This window comes from Athene noctua, chromosome 2, assembly GCF_965140245.1.
Source record: "Athene noctua chromosome 2, bAthNoc1.hap1.1, whole genome shotgun sequence".
NCBI classification, from domain to species: domain Eukaryota; kingdom Metazoa; phylum Chordata; class Aves; order Strigiformes; family Strigidae; genus Athene; species Athene noctua.
In genome coordinates this window covers 9535328-9558553 of record NC_134038.1, presented here as the reverse complement: position 1 = coordinate 9558553, position 23226 = coordinate 9535328, and the positions used below count along the sequence as shown (strand labels likewise).

Here is a 23226-nt window from a genome sequence, read left to right as displayed (position 1 = left end):
GATTCTGCCTTTTTTCACCAGCCTGCTCTTGTACTTCAGTGCTTTTTTCTCAAGTAAATCCGTATCTGTACAATCACAAGAGAATAAAAGCTCTCTAATGGGATGCATTGTTAGATAGATGGACCTCTCATGTTTTGTTGTGTGAATATTAATGAAAGTCAAGAATGTGTTTAGTATGTCACCCTGTAATGCTTCCAGTATTTTAATTCAGGCAGATCCAAGCCAATAATCTGAAAGAAAGGTAAAGTTTGGAGTAAAGACAAAAAGGGAGATGCCCAGATCTGCACAAAAAAAGTGATGATGGAAAATAGAGTAAAGCCTTGGAACCCTTGATCCAGACTAGCACCAGCACACCTGGAACCTTCTTCCTTAGGGCCTTGTATTATAACTAAGGTGATGCGTAGTCTGCTAATGTGGTTTTAATGCATTATGTGAGCATTTCAATACTGCCTCTTTAATTTGAGGAGCTATTCTAACAAGCTTTTTTTCTTTATCAGCTTCAAAGTTGGTAGAAGAGGCAGAAAGAAATTTTACTACCTTACAGCAAATTTACCTGTGGAGAGGTGAGTTATCTCACATAAGTTGTTATAAAAGTTTATGATGAACTGTAGGCAGTGGCAGATGTGTGTTCTAGAATGGAAGTGTCATTCTCACTTTATTTTATACTGTCCAAATTAAGTCAATACTTGAAAGTATTTTCTGGCAGGGACAGGTGCAATCTGCAGTAATTCTGCTACAGTCCTTTTTATGAAATTTGGGTAAATTCTTGTGTCTGAGAATATACTTTCTAACTTTTAATACTTGTGAAAATGGTATCATGGAGACACTTGTCTTTGTCCCACAAATGTACAAGTACCTTAATAATTTGGCACATTATGCATAATTAGATGGGTTATTTTTATTAGCTTTATAACCCTGTATGTGTTATTTTTGTAAGTTTACTTTCTGAATGTCACAATGTACATAGCAGGACCTGCACAAATTAGTTGTGATACTGCATTATAAATGCACTCATCCTCCAGAACACTGATGCTAAATGCATAGTGATTGTGGATATGGCATTTGCTTTTATCCTCCAGACAGTGCACATTGCTTTAGGTTTTCCCCAGAGTTACATGGAGATGGTTTTACTTAATTTTTGATTCAACAGTTGGTGAACCACCTAAGAAGTTTTCTTAAACAGTATGCTTTGAAATATTTGTTAAATTTTGAGAAGTAAAGATCATCTTGTCTTGTGGAAGAAAGAAAGGGAATTACTATGCTCTTTAATTCCTGTTGCATTCTAGGCTCTGATATGGTCACGCGGACTGCAACCTCTGTGTGCGATGATACTGCTTTGAAGACAGAGAATGATCTCATGTTATCAGGTATTACAGAAAAGGCAGCAGAAGATAGCAAAGCGGGATGCAGAATTTAACCAGAAAATATAATATATAATACCATATATGTATAATATCTTGAAGTCCAGAGGATTTCTCCTAGATAGGAAGTCTGATACAGATTTCAGAAAGATGTTAAAAGCGTTAACCTCCTGTCTTTATGGTTTTTACTTTCCCAGCCAGGCTGGAAATTTAAGTGTTAAAAATTTCTGTGAAAGCTTGTTCTTTCAGACTTACTGAACTGTAAAGACTCAGGAAATATTTCTTGTTTGAGAAAAAATTTCACATAAACCCAGGAATCAAATCCTTAGCCTATGTACCTGGGCATATTTACTGCTACTGAAAATATGACTGTAAATATGATGCTTAGAGAAACTCAGAATGAAACTGCAATCACAAGTGTTTCTTCCATACATAATGAAAGTGAAGTTCTCTAGCTCTTTTGTTATTTCAAGGTTTGCTCTTCATTATACTAAGTCATGTATATATCCAAAAGAATTTGTATTAAGTTACTAGAGTTCATTTGGACCTTCAGCACCATAATCCTAAGAGAATGAGAGCAGTGGAGCCTGATAAGAGCACTTTAGTTCATGTCTAATGATCTGTAATCTTTGCTGAGGGGTCTTGATGAATACCTGAGCATGTAAAATCCTAACATGAAGTGAATTACTGATTTTGTTTATGTAATTTGGAAGGAAGTTAAACTAAAATGCACATTTACGTAGTGGTGCTCCTATACAATTAGCGGTATTTTAAAGTCTAGACTTAAAGATGAGAAAAAACTGGACTTAATACATTGGGTGAAATTCTCTTGCATTTACGTGCCAAGGCATGAGTGCAGCCCTCAGGGTTCTCCATTTACCTTGCTGTGGCTGATAGTGTCATTAAAACCTGAAGTTATGCTAGGAATGCAATTTCTTCCTTCATCCCTTACTCTTAGTCATGACACGAACCATTTCAGGAGAAACTGAAGGCTGAAGCTAAGTCTTGAGAGGTAACAAGACTTGTAAGTCACCTTTTAGAAAAAGTTATGGATACATCTGGGAAAATATCTACAGAGCTTTTGTTTCTTGATGATATTTGATAAAGCACATGGTAGCACATCTTTTCTATTTTTGGATAGAAAATTCAAAGTTACTCTGCACTCTTAGCATGTCAGTAGGTGCTTCAGCATTTCAGCTGCAATCATCAGCATGTCTTTAATTTTCTATTTTCATTTTTGTCTGGCTGTTTCAGTGCATGTAAGATTAAATAACAGAATCTCTCACAATGTTGTAGGGGATGAGACCCGCTGATGACATTTCATAAAAAAAAAAAAGGTGCTTATGAAGAAATTTCTAAGAGATCAGTGAAGAGTGTCCATTTCTTTCAATATTGGATCCTTATTTAAATGGATTAATTTGAAAATAGCCTCAAATAGCTGTGATTGACTATTTCAGCGGGAGCTCAGGAGATATAAAGCAGTGCATACACGTTTAAAGATCACGGGCAGAAATAAGTTATTTAATGTGGTCTGTGGGAGTATAAACTAGGAGAAACAAGGTCAAATGATTGAAATAGATATTAAGCTTGTTAAGAAAACTTTTAACAATGAGAAGTATAAAAGTTTCATAAGGCAATATAAGGAAACTGCTGTATTTTTGATTAATAAAATTGGATTGATTAAGGTATTGTAAACATCTTCTGAGGCATCATACTTTGCTGTTAGGATGATGTGTTGCATGACAGAGTAGAGAGAACCTTATTATTTCTGGGAACTGTGATTTTTCATCTAGTTTTTAGGTGGTGGAAATAGCCTGACTGCTATGTTGTGCAGTGCAGCTCAGCAAGGAGGCATTGCCTACACAAGCATCCATAACTGCAGGTGGACAATTCTGTTATTAAAAGCAGCCTTTGGTGTACGTTACCCTATGAAATGGTTGCAGATGTTTTACTGTGAAAGGAAAAAAATTATATATAAATAAATTTAATTTATTCCAGATTATGGTTATTTTTTGGGGGGGGTTGAGCAGTTTGTTTGTTTCAATTTCAGATTCCACAAAGGATCTTTTCTACCTAATGGACAACAGCCGCATACAAAGTGACCAGAACTATTCTCTCCCTTACCAGCAGTATTGGGTCTTCCGGCAGAAGTACTCGGCAGAGGAAGCTGTGCTTTGGTGTCTCACACGTAAGACATCTAGGAGACTATTCCTCTGTAGGGGAATAATAATCGATTAAAATCTTCTAATAGGTATTATACTCATGATGAGTACAAACTCTGGACTTAGAGATTTTTCATGGCCACCTGAAAATTTTCCGTACAATTTTTGTCTACTGTGGCAGAAAGGATACCCATCATTCATCATCAGGACATCCCTGTTATGGGCAAGATAAGTTGAAGATACAGCTTAGACAATATTCTGCTGTTCTTGAAATGTACCCCTCCAAATAGGTAGATGACATAGTGGTAAAAAAGGAAGGTAAAATACAGATATTTGAAGTTAATGATAAAGTGTATTTTGATGCACTAAACAGAGAAGTGTTTCTAGCTCTGACTACCAGGAAGGCAAAACCAAGCGTACTAAACAGTGCACAAACATCACTGTAAGAGGTCAGTAGAGCTATGTATGTTTAAAATTAAGCATTGACATACATTTACAGAAGGTGTTGCGACAGTACCTAAGAAATGGGTTTGACAGCTTCGTTTCTTTTCTGAAGGTACATTACTACCCTGGGGCAAGTTTCAGTGCAGATTGCTACAAGCAAATGCTTGAACAGTTGATTCTGGAAAAGTTATTTATATTTTTGTGTATGATATGAATACTTTAGAAATATTTTTACAAAAACTTCCTCAGACATTGTAGAAAGTATTTGATTTTATTGTCCTTTTTATACTTTAAAGTAAGAGACCCACAACTAACGCAGTTATTTTATATATAGTTTGTATGTCAAATTTACTAAAAAGAGAGAGATCTTTATGAATCACAATGTTAGAGTGACACCAATACACTAGGCTGATGCTAGTCACAGCTGGAGAATGTATCTTTCCAGTTAGCTGTGGTGTACCTCCTTTTCTGTGCTCTCCAGGTAAGCCTCCTCTTCCGTGTCCCTAGAACCAGAATCTGTTCCTTTTTGTCTTGCACCATAACACTGACATTCTCACTTCTAGTTGTTTGCTGATGTGTATCTTTAAGTGAGCTGAAATCATGAAGAAGAATAGAGAGGGGAAGAAATCCTTGAGTGTGCATAACTCTAAGTATTTTTGCTTCCTAGGTTGTGCACAAGAGGATGAGTTTTGTCGAATGGCAGATCTTCAGAATGCCACAGACATATACTTTGTGTGCACCCTCTATCCAGAGGCACAGATTTGTGACGGCAGCATCGATCAAATATCAGAAAACTGTCGAATTGTGCTACCCCAACAACCACAGGCATTGTATCATAAAATAGGCAAGTTTTGAGATTTGGATGCATAACGTGTGCTCTGACCCTGATAATGCAAGCTAGTGTTTTGGCTCTGGACTCTGAGATAAAAAGTCTGGATGTATGAATGAGTCCTGGGATGTGATGAGGCAGTGGAATGTCAGGCTGTTCTGGGTATGGCTTTTCAGTTTCAGTTCAGAATGGAAGGATATTAACCATGAGTTCTACTCTCCAACTTAGTTATTCCCAATTCAGAGAGGCCAAGGGTAGCTCAGATAATTTGTAAACCGGGTCTTAAGATCTTTTTATAATGTAGATGAAATAGGAATGTCAGTGGGATGTCACTAATCCCATTTTCAACCATTAAGCTTTCCATGGTAATAAGCAGTGCAAAAATTGAAAGTTGCTGAGTGTAATAATTTATTCTTTTTTAAAAATCAAATCCAGAGTTGTAGACATGTGGATTTTAACCTCTGCTCTTTGAATGCTTTGGAAGTTCAATGATTTTCTCATAGAGCTCATGTGTGGGAGCTGGACAAACAAGCCTGTTATCACTGTACAGGAACATGTACTTTTGCTGTGAAAAACGTAGGGGTCCAGTGAACTAAACTCTTAAATTGTGACTATTGGGGGAGCTCAAAGTGCAGCACAAGTTGGCTAATGCACGAGCACACTGGAGTCCTCTGATCTGGACTATTTTCCCTGGTTTTGGACCTTGAGGAAGGAGTAATGTCAATACCAGTCTCAGAAACAGAAGCTCTGGGTTGGAAGTCTTTTCTTGTCAATGTACTTTGCTAAGTTTTTAGAGCCTTCACTTGCTGGGTTTTTGTTCATCTTCAGGCTTAACTGTCAAAAATTTTCTGTGATAATGTAACAATTACCTTTTGATGGATCAAGACCATTGTAGCATAGAAACATAAACTTTACCTTTGCCATGTGATTACTTGACCAGCATACATAAATTGTGTTAAGCTGATTTTTCCAGTTTTGTTTTTCTTTTTCCTTTCAGTCACACTGAAAAGTTCTGTGAAGAGCTTCTACACACGTGTACCATTCCAGAAAGTAACGGGGATCTCAGTGAGGAATAAGACTGACATGAGCAGAAAAGCTGTTTCAGATGGGTAGGATATGACTGTTCCTTTGTTTTTACTGGAAGTTTAATCATGCCTGGAATACCAAAGTCCTGTTATACAGATGACGGTGATCAGACATAATCATCCAAGAAAAGCATTATTTGAGAGTATTTATCAAAGAAAAAAAAGCATATGATTTAAAGGAAATTTATAATTGAGTTATAAATAATAATGCATACAATTAGTAATAATATATAACGTGAATTATTACTTATGCTACTATTAAACTTCTGGTTGGAAAGTTAAATCTCTTGGCAATAATATACCGAATTAATGTAAACTGATATTTTTAGGGCAGATATCAAAACACTCTTCTAAATTATTAGATGCAGCCTGATAGAAGTATAGTGACAGGATGTAATTGCATCTTCAAATGGAAAAGGTATAGAAGTGTCTATGCAGTATAAAGAACCATGAGGTAGTGTTATGAAAGGCATCCCTATGGGTGCTCAGTGTCTCTCCCCTATGCAGTATCATCTCTTCCCTTCTCCATGGCAGGAACAGATTATTGCTGATAATAAAAATAATGATGTTTTTCCTTTCCAGCTTTTTTGAGTGTGAGCGCTGGTGTGATGCTGACCCCTGTTGTACGGGATTTGGGTTTTTTAATGACTCACAGCAATCAGGTATTTTTTTACCATTTTTATTTCAAAACTAATTTCAGTCTTCCTTCATTATTACAAGTTTTACTATTATTTTGCTGTGAAGGGCACTTTAAAAGCCCTTGCAAATCTTATGCAACATTCTTCAGCAATTTTGTGAGTAATCATAGCCATTTCTAGGAGTTCAGCCCAATGACACACTGCACATCTCAGAAGTTATTAAGAAAACTTCATGAAAATCAGTCCTTAAGAGGCTGCAGTTCCAACGACATGAACTTCACGCTGATAAAACTCCAGGGAACTATTACTTCTCATTTATCAACCTCTCTTCCAAAATGTTGGTTGACTTCTTTTTGAGATTTTCTTTTTTGTTGTTGTTTTACTTCTTTGTCTCATTTTTTAAAGCCTAAAAATTAGTCTTAGAAGCCTAAATATTACTGAAATTAAATGCATGTTAAGCACATAATAGCCATGGATACTTTGGGGCAGCTTAGTCTTTTGGTTTTCTTGAATGTCTAAACTTCTCTGCTCTCAAATTTTAATCTTCTATGTGAGGAAAATTAGTTGGGGTTAGAAGCTGTCTATCTTCTCCTCCTTAGTATTTTAGCTGTTTAAGACTCAAGTACCATTTCTGCTAGTCTGAGGAAATCAGATCTTTAAAAATATGTGTGACTTGAAAGCCATTACAAAGTCAAACAAACATGTTTTACTCACTTGGGGTGGCCAGGTTAAGGGGTGTGGTCACCCTGTGCTCCTCCTATAGCTGGCAGAGAGATGTATAGACACAACTACAGGGTCATTAAGAGTTTGGGCTGACTGAATGCTGTTCTGGAGATACTTTTCTTTCTCTCCACTGGCTGTAAAAGGAAGTGCTTTGTTTAAAAGAAAGTCTAGCAGGTGTTTAAAATTTAATGCCATCCAGGTCAAAGTCAGTGAAATAGTTTTTAATATTTTATTCCAAATTCAAATTTAAGCCACTAAAATGGTCAGCCTTCTTTTTGGAATTATTATGTGCTAATTAGCTCTCCCTGAGGTCATTAGGATGTGCTGGTTTTACAATTCATTTGATAATTTGGAACACTTCATAAATATGTATTTTTCATTCCCTTTTTTGTTGAGCAGACAAAATTCTCACTCAGTCAAAAATAAGTAGCTTGGAAAATTAATCCAATGTAGTTTATATTGGAATTACTGCACAAATCAAAAATAGTTGGTAGTTTTCATACCTTCATGTGACCATGTGAAATTTAAAGTCTTAACTAAATATAGCTTTAAGTTTCTTTAAATAGTTCTAAAGTAATTTAAGGACTTTAAAATGCTGAACATGAAAAACTGTCACCTCTTAGTTTATCTCATTAATATTTATTCTCTCTGGCATTTCAGACATCCAGTCCTGGTATTCATATAGTCAAAAGAACTTTCTGTAGTGATTTTAACATGAGCTAGGATAAATCTTCCAGGAAACTTCTAACTGTGTTTTAAACCCATAATATTTTTCAGGTACAGAAATATTTACACTAGGTCTTTGAAAGACAATTTTTATCTTGGTGTAAGTAGGGGACATGTTTCAACATACACACAGCTTTATAATTTCCAGGATCACATTAACCAGAAAGGAAAGGACTTCTTGCTCAAAGAAGAGGTCCTGATCTTTGCTCAGTGGAAATACTCCTAGTGACCTTAATGGGTTACAGTGTTGGTTACCTGCCTTCTCTCACACTGAATTCATTATGATATTTCAACACTATTTTCAAAACCAGTAAAACTTGCCCCATTTTAGGTATTTCCCTCTGATTTCTAAGTCAGTGGAATCCCTTTTAACACTCAGTGGAACCAGGCTGTATTCACTTTCCTCAAAATATTACCTAGAAGAGGGAAATTTTCCTCATCATTTCTATAGCTATGTATTTCCATGGCAGGTGGAAGGATTGTGTGCCTGACTCTGAACAGCCTAGGAATCCAGACATGTGCCGAGGAAACAAGAAGTGCTTGGCAAGTTTCAAACTGTAGTTCACCAGATGCTGAAGTTAGAATACACCCATTTGGCTGGTATCAAAAACCTGGTAAGTGATTCAGGGCACATGGCTTTTGCACACTGCAGCCTATTATTTAGCTTCAATGTATAGAAACTTCAACTTTCAGATGGAGGACCAGTTTGCAATGATTACAAATAGACAAGGCAGATAAGTACGTGCAGGGGAAAGAAAGGTGCAATTTAATCCTTATTTTAATAGAAAAGGAATAGAAGTACCTCAAAGAGGTAGAATTTAATTTCTTAGATTATACGGGAGACTTGCGGTCAATGTTGGAATCCAAATGTATTTTGTCCCTCTGCACAGTCCTGGTCAGGTCATCATTCTTTCTCACTGCTTGGCTTATGGTTTAACAGTGTGTATGGATGCATAACTTCAAAAGTTTTGGTTTTGTTATGGAATTTAAAATTCAGTTTTGGCTGTTTTGATAAAGAAGGGGCCAAGACCAAATTCCAGGGTAGCACTGTATTCTTCAGGCACTAAGAAGCCATCTCATGTTTAAACAGAAGATTTGAGAGATTTGATTATTTCCTCCAGAGGAATCAAAACCAGATCTTGTCAACGTGAATTTTGTTTTCCACAGCAAAAGAAAAGACTCCATTATTTTGTTGAAAAATTTCAGTGGGTTTGTCATTCATCACATTCCTCGTGAGTAGCTTTAGTTCTACTTTGTTAAGCTTTGATTTAACATAACTGAAACAATAAGGACGGCACCTGTCTGACTGTATCCCCCTTTATGGGAGGATAGCCTCTTATTGAATTTAAGTGGGAATGCTTGAACTCCACTGAAAGCAGCGAGACCCATGCGGGCAAGTCTGGTGATGTTGACAGAATTAGGGGAAAAAACTGAATAAGGAGCACTTTTCCTGCTTTTAAACTCCTTTAGTTTTTGCAGAGTAGAGAAGGACTGATATCTGAGTGGAGAGCGGTGGCGTGAAGTGTAGATATATACTGTCCAGCACATGTGTGTTACGGAGGCTCTCAAATAAACGACCAACCACCAAAATTTAAAAATTTATTATTAACACAATTAACTAGCCCTTCACAAATTACAGGTTCACATGTGTGAGAGGAGAACAGAACAACTTCCTAGGGTTTAAGGCAACCCAGAATGCATAACAAAGCACAAATCCTTAGGGTTTAACAACAACCCAAAACGCTTTATAACTCACCTGACAAGTGAGGGCTCTCAACCTCAAGGACCTGCTCAGGGCAACATCCTGACTCAAGGCCACTTGAGGAGTTTCCTTGGGCAGCGTCCTGACCCAAGGGGAGAGCCCTCGACCGCAGCTGCTGCTCCAGGGGACGAGCTCCAAATGGCTCCCAGGGGACTCCACTGATACCCAGGCCCAACTGCCCTGTGGTCAATAGTGGCTCCCACTGCCCAAAGGCCCCGATTACCGTGAGGCCCCGAGAGCAAAGGCAGCCCGGAGCTGCTGCACTTCAGCAGCCAAGAAGCTCTGCTCTCATGGGGCGGGTGCACCTGCCACAATGCAATATAAAGATAATCCAATTAAAATTGTGTAAAGCTAAATCAGATAGATATCCCAGCAATACACTGCATTTTACAGTGTTAGTAAATTTAAAGAAAACCCTCATTCATACTGGAAGTGTCTGAAATATGAACTTGATCCTGAGCTTTTCTAAGTCCTACAGTTGCTCTCTGCTCACTGGACCATCCAGTTCCTTCTCCAGTGGGGTAACCCTTGTTAAAGAGGAGACACAGCATGGAGTTGAGGGGGCACCATGGACACTTGTAGGGTTTCCCAAATCCTTGGTGTGGGCTTGTGGAGGGATTAGTGGAGAGGCACTGAAAGGAAGGGAACAACAGGCCTGATAAAGCAAGCAATGACAGGGGGAACCGAGAAACAGCCGAGGGGTAAGAATGAAGCATGGCAGAAAGGCAAAGTGAAGAGAAGACAGTGAAGGCACAGATGCACTTCCACTTCTTGGGATTGTTTTTCATCTCGTTGACAAAGAACCAACTGACAATAAAGTATGTTGTTCACTTCACGGACAGAGGGATGATGAAGAGGAGCCTGGGGTGTATGCAAAGTGGGAGTGTTAGGAGAGATGGTGACATTTCCTTATGTAGTTAGGAAGCTTCAGATGTGTTTCCACCATAACAGACAGCAAGGCACAGATGTTTATGCAAATGAAGATATTTGCAGACAAAAATTTGTATCAGTTTTGCTGGTGTCTTGGGGATCTAGCAACCTGGAAGCGGAACAAGAAAACTCTGAGGCTAAAGGGGAAAAATGAGTGAAATCTGAAGGAGTAATTTACCATAGGCAGTGGGACATTAACATGAAGCAGGGACTTGGGTTTTAGTCCATGGTCTTGTTGTAGGAAGGTACTTGTGTCTCCACATTTCTTAATATCTTAAGTTGATGTGTGAGCTGTTTGCCTGGACGGCTTCACTCGTTAGCAATTTGATTTCATATGTGTTGTCATGGTTGCAGCTCAGTCCATGAGAAATATTAGTAGTATTTTAAAGGGAGTTCTGAATAGCCCAAATTCTTCATTCCTGTCAATGTGAATGGTAAAACTCCTGAGTTTTTAGAAATAACTGTTGGTTACATGCATGAGCAGTACAAAGTGGAAGAAGCAAACAGAAATTTCAATCTGTCTTCAGCTGCTCTATAGGGTTGGTTATTTAGTCTTAACAGAGAATTTATAACTGATTTGATTAACCAAAGTGTTTTATAAAATATAAATGCACAGGGGAAACTTTTTGTTTGTTATTTAAAATTGCAAAATGTTTAAGGGAAATATTAGCAAATGAAAAGTTTTGTGTGTGGAAAATATGAATGATTATTTAAATTTTAATTTTGAAAGTTTCCTGATGGAAACTGGCTTGTTCCTAATTATTGTTTTGAGAAAGTCCAGTTTACTAATCAGGAAGCAGAGAAAATCTCAGGTCTCTTGTGAAGCAGAAAACCAAATACAGAGAGTGGCATGGAAAAAAGCACAGAACTATTGAAATGAGCTCTTCATAAATAACTGCATTTTGAAAAGTGTTTGTAGGAATGTCTATGAATACAGAAATTTATGGAAATTTGGATTCATTTCCAAGTTCAAAAGGGTTAGAAGCAAAGCAGCCTTGCATCCTTACTCTTGGTGTTTGTGGTGAGAAGATGCAACATTCAGATCCCAGAAGTAATGCTGGAAACAGTGAAGTGTTGATTACATTTTAAACCTTCATGTGTGTTTTCAAGTGTTTTGGTTTTTTTCTGCTTTTAGCTGACTTGAAGAATGCCATGTGTCCACCTGTTAGTTTACCTCTCAGACCAGAAAGTGGTAAGTGTGTTCATGTATTAAGCCAAAGAAAAAGGAAGCATCCACTATTTTGTATGTATTGCTAGAAGATCACACTATAATGAAATAGTTGTGTTCCCCATCACTACTCATTCAGGTGTTTATTCATTTTTATTAATTGCATATAATTTAAACAGAAGAACTGTTGTCATCCAAAATGCTGGCCTAATATCTCTCAAACTCACTGCCACAAGAGGTCACTGAGGCAAAATATTTGGCAGGGCTGATGAAGCAATTTATCATTTATAAGTGTAGATGTCACATCACTTTCAATAACTCCATATTTGAGATTCACTTCATATTCTTCATATACCAGTGAACAAAAGCTCTGGCAAGGGTAGCCTCCTGAAAAGCTGTTTATTACATTATTGTCCACTGTTGTGGGGTTTCTAGTGCCTTTCTTGTAGCATCTGGTGCTTGCCAGGGTGACAAGGGATGTTAGATTAGACAAATCACCATCAGTTTCTGCCAGTAATGCTGAATGCAAGGAGCGACAAAGTTTTCAAATAGATACAAACAATTGCAATAGAGATGCAAAGTCAAATTTAGCAAATACAGTTTTCTGCAAAAGACAAAATAGTGAAAGGGGCAACTATTCCAGAAATTAATGGAGGTTTATATTACTTTATAATTGGTGGTACAGAAGAATGATAAATTGTACTGCCTTTAGTCTTTGTGGTTTCCAGCAAGGACGGGAATATTTTCTCAAAGATTATTCAGAAACAGATCACAAGAAATATAGTATTTGAGGTGTGTATTGTGTCCCACTTTGAAGAGATGCTGTAACTTGCTATTACACCATCTTTTCTGTATTGGGAAGAAAAATTTATTTCAAACTTGCAGTAATCATGGTACTCATGTATTATTTTAAAAGTGGGTGTATCCTCTCAAAAAATGAAACTTGACTGCTGTCTTTCAGGCCTCTGTGTTTATTGCCCCCTGAAAATATATGTGCCAATTGTCCACAGCTACAGGCTTCCCTGATGTGTCCTTTCCAGAAACGCACATCATATTTGCTAAATACTATGTGTAACAGAAAGGAAGCAGGTTGACTAGTCATTAGATAAATCAATTTAACCTTCAGGTCAGACTGAAACTGAGAACTCTCATCCATCTTACTAGTTTGATCTGTGTCTGTCTTTTGTTACACCATATGCAACGAGGCTTGCAGGAGATGGTTAAAATTCAATACTGAGTTCAGAATTTATTACTAACCATTTCATCATCTTATCTATGACTACTAGTCATAATCATGTTCAGATAAAAAGTAATTAGAATTTCTGCTTTTATAATAAGGAAGACACCTATAGGTAAGCAGAAACAATTTTTGTGTGAAATGCTTTGAGAAACTAGTGGAGTAATGTGTAGATGGGGCAATTCAACAGTTTTCAAACTGTTTTTCCCATGGGATGTAGAAAACCACTTTACTAAAGTCTTCTTCCTCCCAATGTGAAGTTTAGTAGTAATTTTGTCATTTTCATTTTATGTATTTCTTGCTTTCTTAAATCTAAGAAAATGATGACCTAGGCAGTGCTTAAGGAAATTAGTCCTTCCTGTCATTTTCTTTCTACTGTAAAGACTGCTCAGAATTTAGCCACGGAAAGTGAGGTGTTCATCTTACCCATAGTAACAATCTTGATCAACCACACCAATTTCCAGGTCATCTTTCCAAATGCAGAGCATCTAGGGATGTCTTCGGTTTGCAAATGTCCGGTTAACCACCCAAGGGAGCAGAGCCTCCCATGAAGAGGCAGGATTCTGGATTAGAGTGGTCCTGAGGACAGCAGTCAGGAGAAGTCACTGAATTACAAAGAATACAACTAGCCTGGATGTCAAATTAGCACTAGTATCCTCTACCCTTTGGGTCTCTGTCACCAGTGTGCGCAGCAGTGTATTCAAAATGCAACTGGGCACCATCTGTCCTTAAGTTCTGCCTCATTTTGATAGTAAAAGTACCATCCTTGTTATTTAGGTCGGATTGCTTGCTGTGTCACGTTGAAAATTTTTCAAAAATGTTTCCAAACTCTTTATGATTATACATGTTATATTAATATATGCTATAGAAGATTAATGGGTTTAGAGTTGGACGTCATAGAAAAGCTACCAGTAACTGAATTTGCTACATTGTGGTATTGCTTGTACACGTAGAAGAAAAAAATTTACTGTGACTGCTGTGTGGTAACCAGATGGTGAATGTGAGAAACTGTCACTACATAACGGCACTGTCATGTGTGCATATATATGTGTGTGCAAGTAAACATATATATATATATATATATAACCCCAAGAACTTTCCATCAAAAGATCAGAAAGATACTTAAATTTGAATACTTTGCCAGAAGGCTCTTTGAAATAATGAAGTTAATGTTATGTCCAATCTAGAGTCTGAGTTTACGGAAGCACAATTAAGACCAATATTTCAATAGACAGTTAATGCATTTGACTGTCTTATTTTCTGGTTAGCCACCTCACAATGCTCAGGACAGAGTGCCCAGCACTTTGCTTCCTCCCATTTGCAGTCAGGGTGCTAACTCCATTCCAAGTCTGTGGTGTTTCCAGCCCCAAGACATTTTGAAGAAACCCAGGTTAGCAGACTTATTTCCAGTCTTATGGGAAGTAGATGCTTTGCCTATTTTATTCATTATTCTTCTCAGTAGAGAGGATAGAGACATGTAGGCCCACAGAATAGTAGAAAAAACCTCAACAAGAAGGATTTCTGCAAAGTACATGGTCAGCAAAAGGAAGGGTGTGGAAAATGTGGGTCTGGTGCTGAATGGAGCAGGAGAGCTGATGGCCATGGATATTGAAAAGGCCGTGTTGCCTCCTTCACCTTAGTCTGTACTGGTAAGTCCATCCTTCAGGCCCTTAAGACCAGGGGAAGAAGACTGCAGGAAGGAAGACTTATCTTCAGTGGAGGAAGATAAGATTAGGGAACAAGCTGGACATACAAACCCATGGGGCCTGATGGGATGCACCAATGACTGTAGATGGAGCTGGCTGATGTCATTGTGAGGCCACTCTCAATTACCTTCAAAAGGCCCTGGTGATGGAGAAGGATCTTGAGGCTGGGAGGGAAGCAAATGTCACCCCTGTCCTGTCTTCAAGAAGGGCAAGAAGGAGGATCCAAGGATCTGATAGTCTGGTCAGCCTCACCTTGATCCCTGGGAAGTTAATAAAGCAACTGATTCTGCAAACCATTTCCAGACATATGAAGAACAAGAAGGTGATTCAGAGTAGTCACCATGGATTTATGAAGGGCAAAATCATGCCTGACCAACCAGATAGTCTTCTACAGTCAGGTAACTGTGGATAAGGGGAGAGCAGTGGATGTTATCTTGACTTCAGAAATGCTGTTGACACTGTCTCACATAACATCCTCACAGAAACTGAAGGTCTAGAAAAATCAACAGTGAGGTGGACTAAATACTGGCTGAACTGCTGGGCACAAAATTGTGATCGAGCTGGAGGGCATTCGCTGGTGTACCCCCAGAGTTGATACTGGACCTAATATCTGTTTGACATCTTGAATAATGACCTGGACAATAAGACAATGCACTTGCAGTAAGTTTATAGATGATAAAGGTTTGGGAGGATTGGTTTACAGACCAGATGAGAGTGGTGCTGTTGAGAGGGACCTCAACAGGCTGGAGAAATGGACAGACTTATATCTTGGATCAACCTGTCTTCCATCATGTTGTCTTTCAGCTCTGAAAACTGGTTAGGACATTCATCTAGCAATTACATGGAGAAGTTGTTTTAACATTCAGCCTTCTGAGAAAATAGGTATTCTTTCATGTTCACACATGCTTCAGCTTTTCTAGTTCAAATTAATAGCACTATTGGCTTCTTGGCCGTCTTTCCTTAGGTGGTCAGGAGAGCAAGATTTGCCAGCTGAGGTAACTTCTTACATTTGCTGGCTTATGTAGTTATAAAAAGCTGCATTTTGAGGAATCTGTGACATCCTGCAGGAGACCAGATTGTTAAATACCAACTTCTCCATCTCTACCCTTATGGAAGAATATAACTTCAGATTTTAATATCTCTGAAGAGACAGTAGAATCCTTCTGCCCTGGAGATGCTGAAGTGGCATTCTTTACTTTAAAGAAATCAACACAAACCAACCTGTCAAGAATCTGTTTTCTCCCTAAATAAGCTGGAGAACAATCTTTAAAAGAAAATTTTATGGCCCCCAAACCATTTTGTTTGTCTGTTTGTTCTACAATGAAGCCAGCTTTCCCAGGGCTAGATTGTCTTTCTTTGGACTGTCACCAGATCTTAATTTGTCTCACTGTCTGTGTTATTTAAACTCAGGATCTCACTGTTTTTTAAATTTTTGTTTTTTTTTGTTTTTTTAAAGCTTGCATATACAGTCTTTAACTTCCCAAAGTCAGCAAGTGGCAGCTAGAATGATTTAATTTATCCTAGCATCTGTCTGAAGGCAAAAATCCTTGAGCCAAGGAGCTGCAAGGCACTGTCCAGCCATGTTAGTTCCACTGTACACGAAGTGGAGTTCTTCTGCAGTAGCTACAGGTTTAAAAGATGAAGAGTTGAAACCTAATTGTTTTGTCTCAACAAAATAATTTACTGGAGTTTCCTTCACTGAAACTCTCCCTAAATAATTAGAGTAAAAATTATGTATTTGTTTTCTTCCTGTTCCTCAGTCTGGGTTTGTGAAGATGTTAATGAGCAGTAATCTTCGTAAAACCTCTAGACCTTTGAATCAGCAATGACAAAAATAATTTTCAATAGGAGCTTCTTTTCATGCCCTAACATAGAGCAGCCTTCAGCCACCAGGGAAATGCAAAAAAATCCCTTCCCCATGTGAGTCTAACCTCAGGAGAGACACAACAAGAGGGGAGGCTTGAGGTTCTTGCCAGTTTTTTGCCTTGTACCAGATTGTCCATCCAGCAGTCCACTGTAGCCCTATGATTCCTCTCAACAGCCTGAGGCTCCTGTTGGCTTTCCCCACGCTACTCCCCCTACAAGCAGCACTGCTAGGTATTTCTAACACTCATTAGACTGCAAAAAAGGAGAATTAAGTGCTCTGTAATGCCTGGAGGTCACTGCTGTCCGGCAGGAGGGAGGTGAGCTGCACACTTGTCTCTTACCTGAATTCTTGTTGCTTTGTTGTTGCTTCAACATGTTTTGCCTACTTGTATTATTTCAATACCCTTTCTAATACAAGGTTAAACTGTCCAAGTCATCTTCATCACTGATTTGTAATGCATTTAACTGAATATGTGGGTTTCATCTTTAACTAAATGAATACTTTTATTTGTTTTCTGGACGTGTATCACATGGAGCAGAGAATGCTCCTGCTGGTCTGTTGTGATTTCCACATAGTTTCTGTTATCTGAGAAATAATTCTTGAAAAATATAGCCTGAACAGACTAGGAAAGTCCAATTTGTTACGTTAGGAGCAATTTTTCCCCCGAAGAAGTTAACATGCTGTGATGGCACTGAATATGGAACCATCTGTGGTGAGTTTCAGGTATGATCTGTGACCTTTAATGATGGGAGAACAGCTGTTATTTTAAGACTGCCTGTGCTGAAAATGCTAATATGTCATGCTGCAGACTTGGTTTACTTAACGCTGGTATTTAAATAACAGCTCCACTGAGTTGTGTGAATATGGAGAAATGTTATGTAAAAGAGAAATCAGTCAGTTCTCATAATTAAGTTTGAGATGGAACATTCTGCAACCAGCTGTAAGACAGGGGGAAATAAAAAACAAATGTTTATGAGGAAATATGATTTGTTATTTTACAGTTGTATAATGCTGTTATTCAAACAGTTTATGCACAGGGGTTTGAGCTATGGAAGATTTTATGTCTTTATAATTAACAGTGAAAGAAGCAAAACAATCTATGAAACATGTTACCTGGCTTTTTAGGAGCAATACTTGTGCTTAAAGCAAACTGAAGAGTCTGAAATTATTCCTGTGCATGTGGAGGGGAGGACTGACACTGACTCCTGCTTTTGTACTTTTTGATGAGACTTATGAATTGTATACAGTAATTATCCAAATTTTAATGAGCAATTATGCCTTCAGGTTCCTCAGTTTTAAGTAGGATACTACCATCTATCTTAGATTTGGCAACTGCTAGAAGATAATGGCCCTTAAATAGTGGTCTCTGCGTGGGAGTGCAGATCATATAGGGATCATATGGACTCCATTCCCACGCTGTTCAAATCAAGTAATTAATTGAGAAACCACCAAGTCATATGGATGTAATGATCTGTTATGCCCTTCCTGTTTCTGCTTCCTGTGATCCCTTAATGATTTATAGTTGTTCCCCTGATGCAGGACTGAGCAGTGGGTAGAGGATTTTCCAACTTCAGAATAAATTTCTGATTGGGCTATCTCAGCACATGAGGTATTTCCATTCTCAACGGAGATGCTGATGGCAATATAGGTGCTGATGTAGCTGACTTTGGTGATTAATAGTATCATTTGTCTTCCTGTTTTCTCACAATGCTGACAATATGTCAGAGAGATCTTTGGTGTGAAATAAAGACAGCCTTTTTTTAGCCATCCTCAGGAACTGATCTACCATGCTCACGCACAGCATATTGGACCTCTGGTGTAGAATTACTCTATCTTTAGTCTTAGGTTCAATTTTAATTCTGTTTGTAAACATAAGGATTTCAGCCTTTTGAAAACAGCTTATTTTAAACCTGCATAAATATCTGGTACATTTTTAATATCCTATTACTATACCATTTACTATAATTGTCACTATGGAAGGAGGCAGAAAGCTTGCATTTAACATGAGCATAGCAAGATTTCTCACAGCTAAAGGCCATAAATAACACATTTTCTACTTTGGGACGTGTGTATGAGGTGTGATTATAGTTATTATGCAGCAGTTTTAAGAAAGTGACTCATTTTGAATTATTCAAATCTCAGTGGATGGATGAAAATGAGAAGCAACTATATTTTTGAAAGAGTATATTTTCTGCAGACCCACAAAACCCCATTTGCTGGTTTTGGAGATTGTTGGTATACAAGACAGGTTTAGCAGTCTTCACTGGAAAAAAAACCTTCTGAATACTAGAAATATAAAACACAAGAGTTCAGTCTGTATGCATGTTTTTGGTTTGAGCCAGGACTATTAAATATGGCTCACAAATTTCAGATTTAAGATCAGAATTTGTCTTTCAATAATAAATTAGACATACTGAACCCAAAGATCTGATTCATGTGCCTTCTTAACCTCGTGTTAACATAATCTGATTTATGTACCTCAACTTCACAAGTTTTCTTCTAAATTTAACTTGTTAATTTATTGCAAATGTCAAATTTCCCAGCAAACTCAGAACTGATCCCACTTTGCTTCTACCGAAGTCGGTGATGAAACCTCTGTTGACTATGAAAATGATTTTATGTCACTGCCTGTAAAAGTGGGAGCCTGAACTCTGTGCCCCCAGGAAATTTACTCCAGTCTTGTGATCTTGATGACTTGAGTGGGAACAGAGTAAGGCCAATGTGAGTCCTTTTGCAAATCCAGTCTTAAACCTTGCCTACCCAAACAAGAACATCTGGAAGAGAGAAGCTGTCTGTATGGGACATCTATAATTTTGCAATAAAAGTTACAGGGCTGGCTGGATTGAGAATGCTGTAATTATCCAATCAATGCATTTGCCAAAATGTGGTTTGGAGTCAGAGCTTAGCCTATATATAAACCAGAAATGTCTTCCAGTCCATCAGGTGCACGATGCATTTTCAGTAAAGTAGTGCCAGTTTGTAGCTGTGTGCCTTCCGAGAGCAGTTTCTAGATGAGGCAAGTTTATATCAGCCATGGAAAGTTCTGGTTTGCCCACGTAATGAAGTAGGTGTGCATGGCTGTGGGCATTGCTGCCCAAGAGAATGGAAGAAGGAAACAAACAATAGACAAAATCTCTTCTGCAGCTAACTGCTGGCTGCTAATGTCCACAGTGTGCCACGGACAGCTCTGCACTGTCATTAAAATTACCAATAGTATTTCTGCATATATCTGCATCTGGGGTCAGCTGGGCAGAAGATCGGAAAGGGAAAACACTGGATGTCTCAGTATATAAATCTGATCTGAGATGATAACTGCTTCATCCAGGGCTGAGAATGGAAAAAAAAAAAGCCCAAATCAAGCCAAAACACAACCTCATGCATGTAGTGGGAGGTTGCAAGAGTCACTTCTGTGGGGTTCAGGACAAAGAATAAGCAAAATAAAATGTATTTTAGGTATGAATGTACAATATATAGACATTTGCATCATGAGTGGTTGCTCTTTTGTGCCTAGCATAGACAGCAGAGTACCCATTGTGTCTTACATGTATTTAAAATGAATGCTATTAACTTGACTCTAGCCCACATAAAAATCTTTTAATGTAGAAGTAGGAAGTTTAGCTTGTGATCAAATATAGAACACATTACAGGTACCCAATAAGAGAGTAGAATATAGCTTAGCATGAACGCTTCTGAATGTTTGACCTGTGGGCAAACAGAGGCATATGAGGATTATGAGACTTGCCCGAGGTCACTTGGTTAGTCAGGGAAGGGATGGGAAGAAAGACAGTCTGGTGAAATATCTTCCAAACCACTGATGCACCCGGACTTGTTGACTTACAAAGGAATCCAGACAAGGCTCTTTAAAAAAAGAGCCACAGCTAGTAATTTGAAGCTTTGTGTCTGAACCTAGAGAGATTACTTGTTCCAGTAGTAGTACTGTATGCAGTGCACAGTGAAAATATTGTTCTTCTGTAAAAACAAAGTTTAAGTCATACTGATAAAAAAAAAAAGATTTTATTTTTCATGTTTCAGAAAAAAAGAAAAGAAATAAATAATTGAAAGCATAAACTGACAAGATATAACCTGGAAAAGTAAGACCTTCTGGTTCTAGTACTGCAGGCAGTAATATCTGGAGAAGGTGTAATTGTTAATTCTCCATGATTTACAGAGTCGATTTCTATTTTTAAGTATCTTTCTAAATAAATGTCGCAAACTGTCACCATAGATGTAGAGGCTGAAATTTTCTAACATGGGTCATGCAACAGGTCATATTAGACAATTTTACAATAGAGAAGCTATCGGCAATGCAAAACGTAGTAATTTCCACCTGGCTAAGATCAATGTGTTCCTCTAAAATAGTTGAATATTCAGTGCTTAAGGGAAGAAAAAAATTAAGTGCAGTGAGTCTGTTGCACAAATCAAGCTGTGATTTCAGCATCATTGCTCCCTTACTAGCTCAGACTCCCTCTGAATATAGTGCTGACGATGACTTTGCTACTCTGTGATATCAAGTAAGCCTGTGGGTTTTAGCATATAATAGTGCAATACCAAATTAATCTTAATTTCTGATTAGCTGAAGACTTTCAGTCTCTATCTCTTAGAAGACTTGCTCCCAAATATAACAGGAATAGAATGATTTTAAAGTGGTTGAAAAAAGCCCATGCGAGCCAGTGCTGCTTTCTTGCCTCCAGTTCACAGGCGTGAACTAGGGCTGGGCTGTTTGGGTAATTATATGCAGTACAGTAGGTCGGTTCATCACTGCATCAGATGTTTTCTTCATCTTCAAGGGTCAGAGCAAAGGAACTAGCACTAAGGTAACAGCCTTGGCAATGGTAGTAACACATCAGATTTTTTTTCATCTTGTCTTCTGGGAGATAATCCATACTTGAGGTTTACACTTCCTTGAGAAGGATTTACTTTGCAAAAGCGAAGACTTTTAGCATCAACATAGAGCCCTGAGTTGTAGCAATTACCCTGTGTTGTCATGAATTATTTGGAATAAAATAATTTTGAAATCTAATTTAGCCATTGATATTCTCTGCCTATTTGTTCAGGAGAGATGCAACCAGGCTAGTCTGGGGTCTGCCTTGACTCTTGGGTTCTCAGCAACCTGACAGATATGTAAACACCAGGATTTCAAAGTTGCCACAGACCTGATTGTATGAACCCCAGACCTCAGCTTCAGATTTGATGTTGAGTGGTATGACCACAACTGACTTTCTATGAGGAGGGAAAGGAAGGAAACTTTGGCCATTTTTGCAAGTGACCCATTTCTCAGAAGACTAAAAGAAATCTTTTAATGAAATGAACAGCCACAACTTTTGTATGTGCATGGTAAATGAACTCAAGCAACAGGGCAAGGTCTGCTCACCAGGAATAGCAAGGCAACAGCTGACTCAGCTCCGTCCTCATCCTACAGTTACATGAAGAGGGTAACACCAACCTCCTATTTAGGACTCGGTGGTCACAGCAGGGCCCTTTTGCTCTTAAAACATGTTGAATTGTTGGAAGGAAGTAAAATAATTACAGGTCCATTCTTTCCCAAGCCTTCTTTTTTGACTTCTGTGTGCAAAATTGAGGCCCTGCAGATATTTTTATCTGTTTGTGTATGAGAAAGGAATGTTTGTGGCATTTTTTTAAAATAGACTGTGAGACAGAGGAATAGTTCTTGATGAATACTAGAGTCAGTATGTATGTGTACGTATATGCTCACACACGTAGAGGCATGTGTGCATGTGTATATGTGAATATACATGTTTCTATATGCAATATACATGTGTATATATACATATGTACGTTTGTGTATATGTATTTACACATACAAATGAGAATTTAATATTAATTATGTAGTAGTCACATGACACTGGAACATTTCATTGAATTTAATGTAATTCTGTCTACAAAATCAAATTTAAGCTATCAAAATAATCCTTGTGACCTTTAAAAAATGTCTGTAAATCTGTGAAAATGGCATGTGCTTCTGTGGGAGTTTGGTTGATTGCTTGTAAGGGAAGTGAAGACAAAATACAACATTTACAAAAACCGTTGTCTTCTTTTCACTTAGTCTTTAAGGTCAGGACTTGCTCTCTATATAGATGCATGCAGGCAACAGACATCTCCATTTCAGCTACTCACATGAGGTTCCCTGTACAGACAACATGGGCATCTGGCTCATGTAATCAGTGGATTCCTGGACGTGATTTGTCTCATCCTAAAGCAGACATCTAAACCAGGATGGAGATGTTCTATAATATGACTGTCTGTTCCTCCTGATGGTACAAGGAGCCCAGTGTAATTAACTCAGATGTAAACATCTACCTTGCAGGTGACTGAGGTGAAGCCTACCTTAGGAAAGCAGCTCCTGGTTTAGCTATAGATGTGGATCTCTGCTGAAGGTTCTGGGAGTGCTCAGTCACATGCAAGATCCCCACCCCACTTACTTTCCAAGGAGTTAGTGGCTGTACCTGCTCAGGAACTTGTGTGCAAACATTGTGACCCATGCTCTTTAATGTAATTAGGCTTGTTCAGAAACCTTTTATTTAAATCAGTTGGATTTACATGTAAACCTAGATGGAGTTGCTCCACATT

The 23226-nt window shown here is 38.1% G+C and overlaps 1 protein-coding gene across 1 annotated transcript in view; it reads left to right on the top strand.

The window, feature by feature from the left end:
* Window positions 1-23226, top strand: part of TG (thyroglobulin) — a 160686-nt gene that overhangs the window by 51940 nt on the left and 85520 nt on the right. The window contains exons 28-35 of the mRNA XM_074897572.1: window positions 498-563; window positions 1287-1367; window positions 3412-3549; window positions 4635-4811; window positions 5794-5905; window positions 6464-6543; window positions 8439-8582; window positions 11796-11852. Of these exons, the coding sequence (XP_074753673.1) occupies window positions 498-563; window positions 1287-1367; window positions 3412-3549; window positions 4635-4811; window positions 5794-5905; window positions 6464-6543; window positions 8439-8582; window positions 11796-11852 (855 nt within the window). The remainder of the gene's footprint in view (window positions 1-497; window positions 564-1286; window positions 1368-3411; window positions 3550-4634; window positions 4812-5793; window positions 5906-6463; window positions 6544-8438; window positions 8583-11795; window positions 11853-23226) is intronic.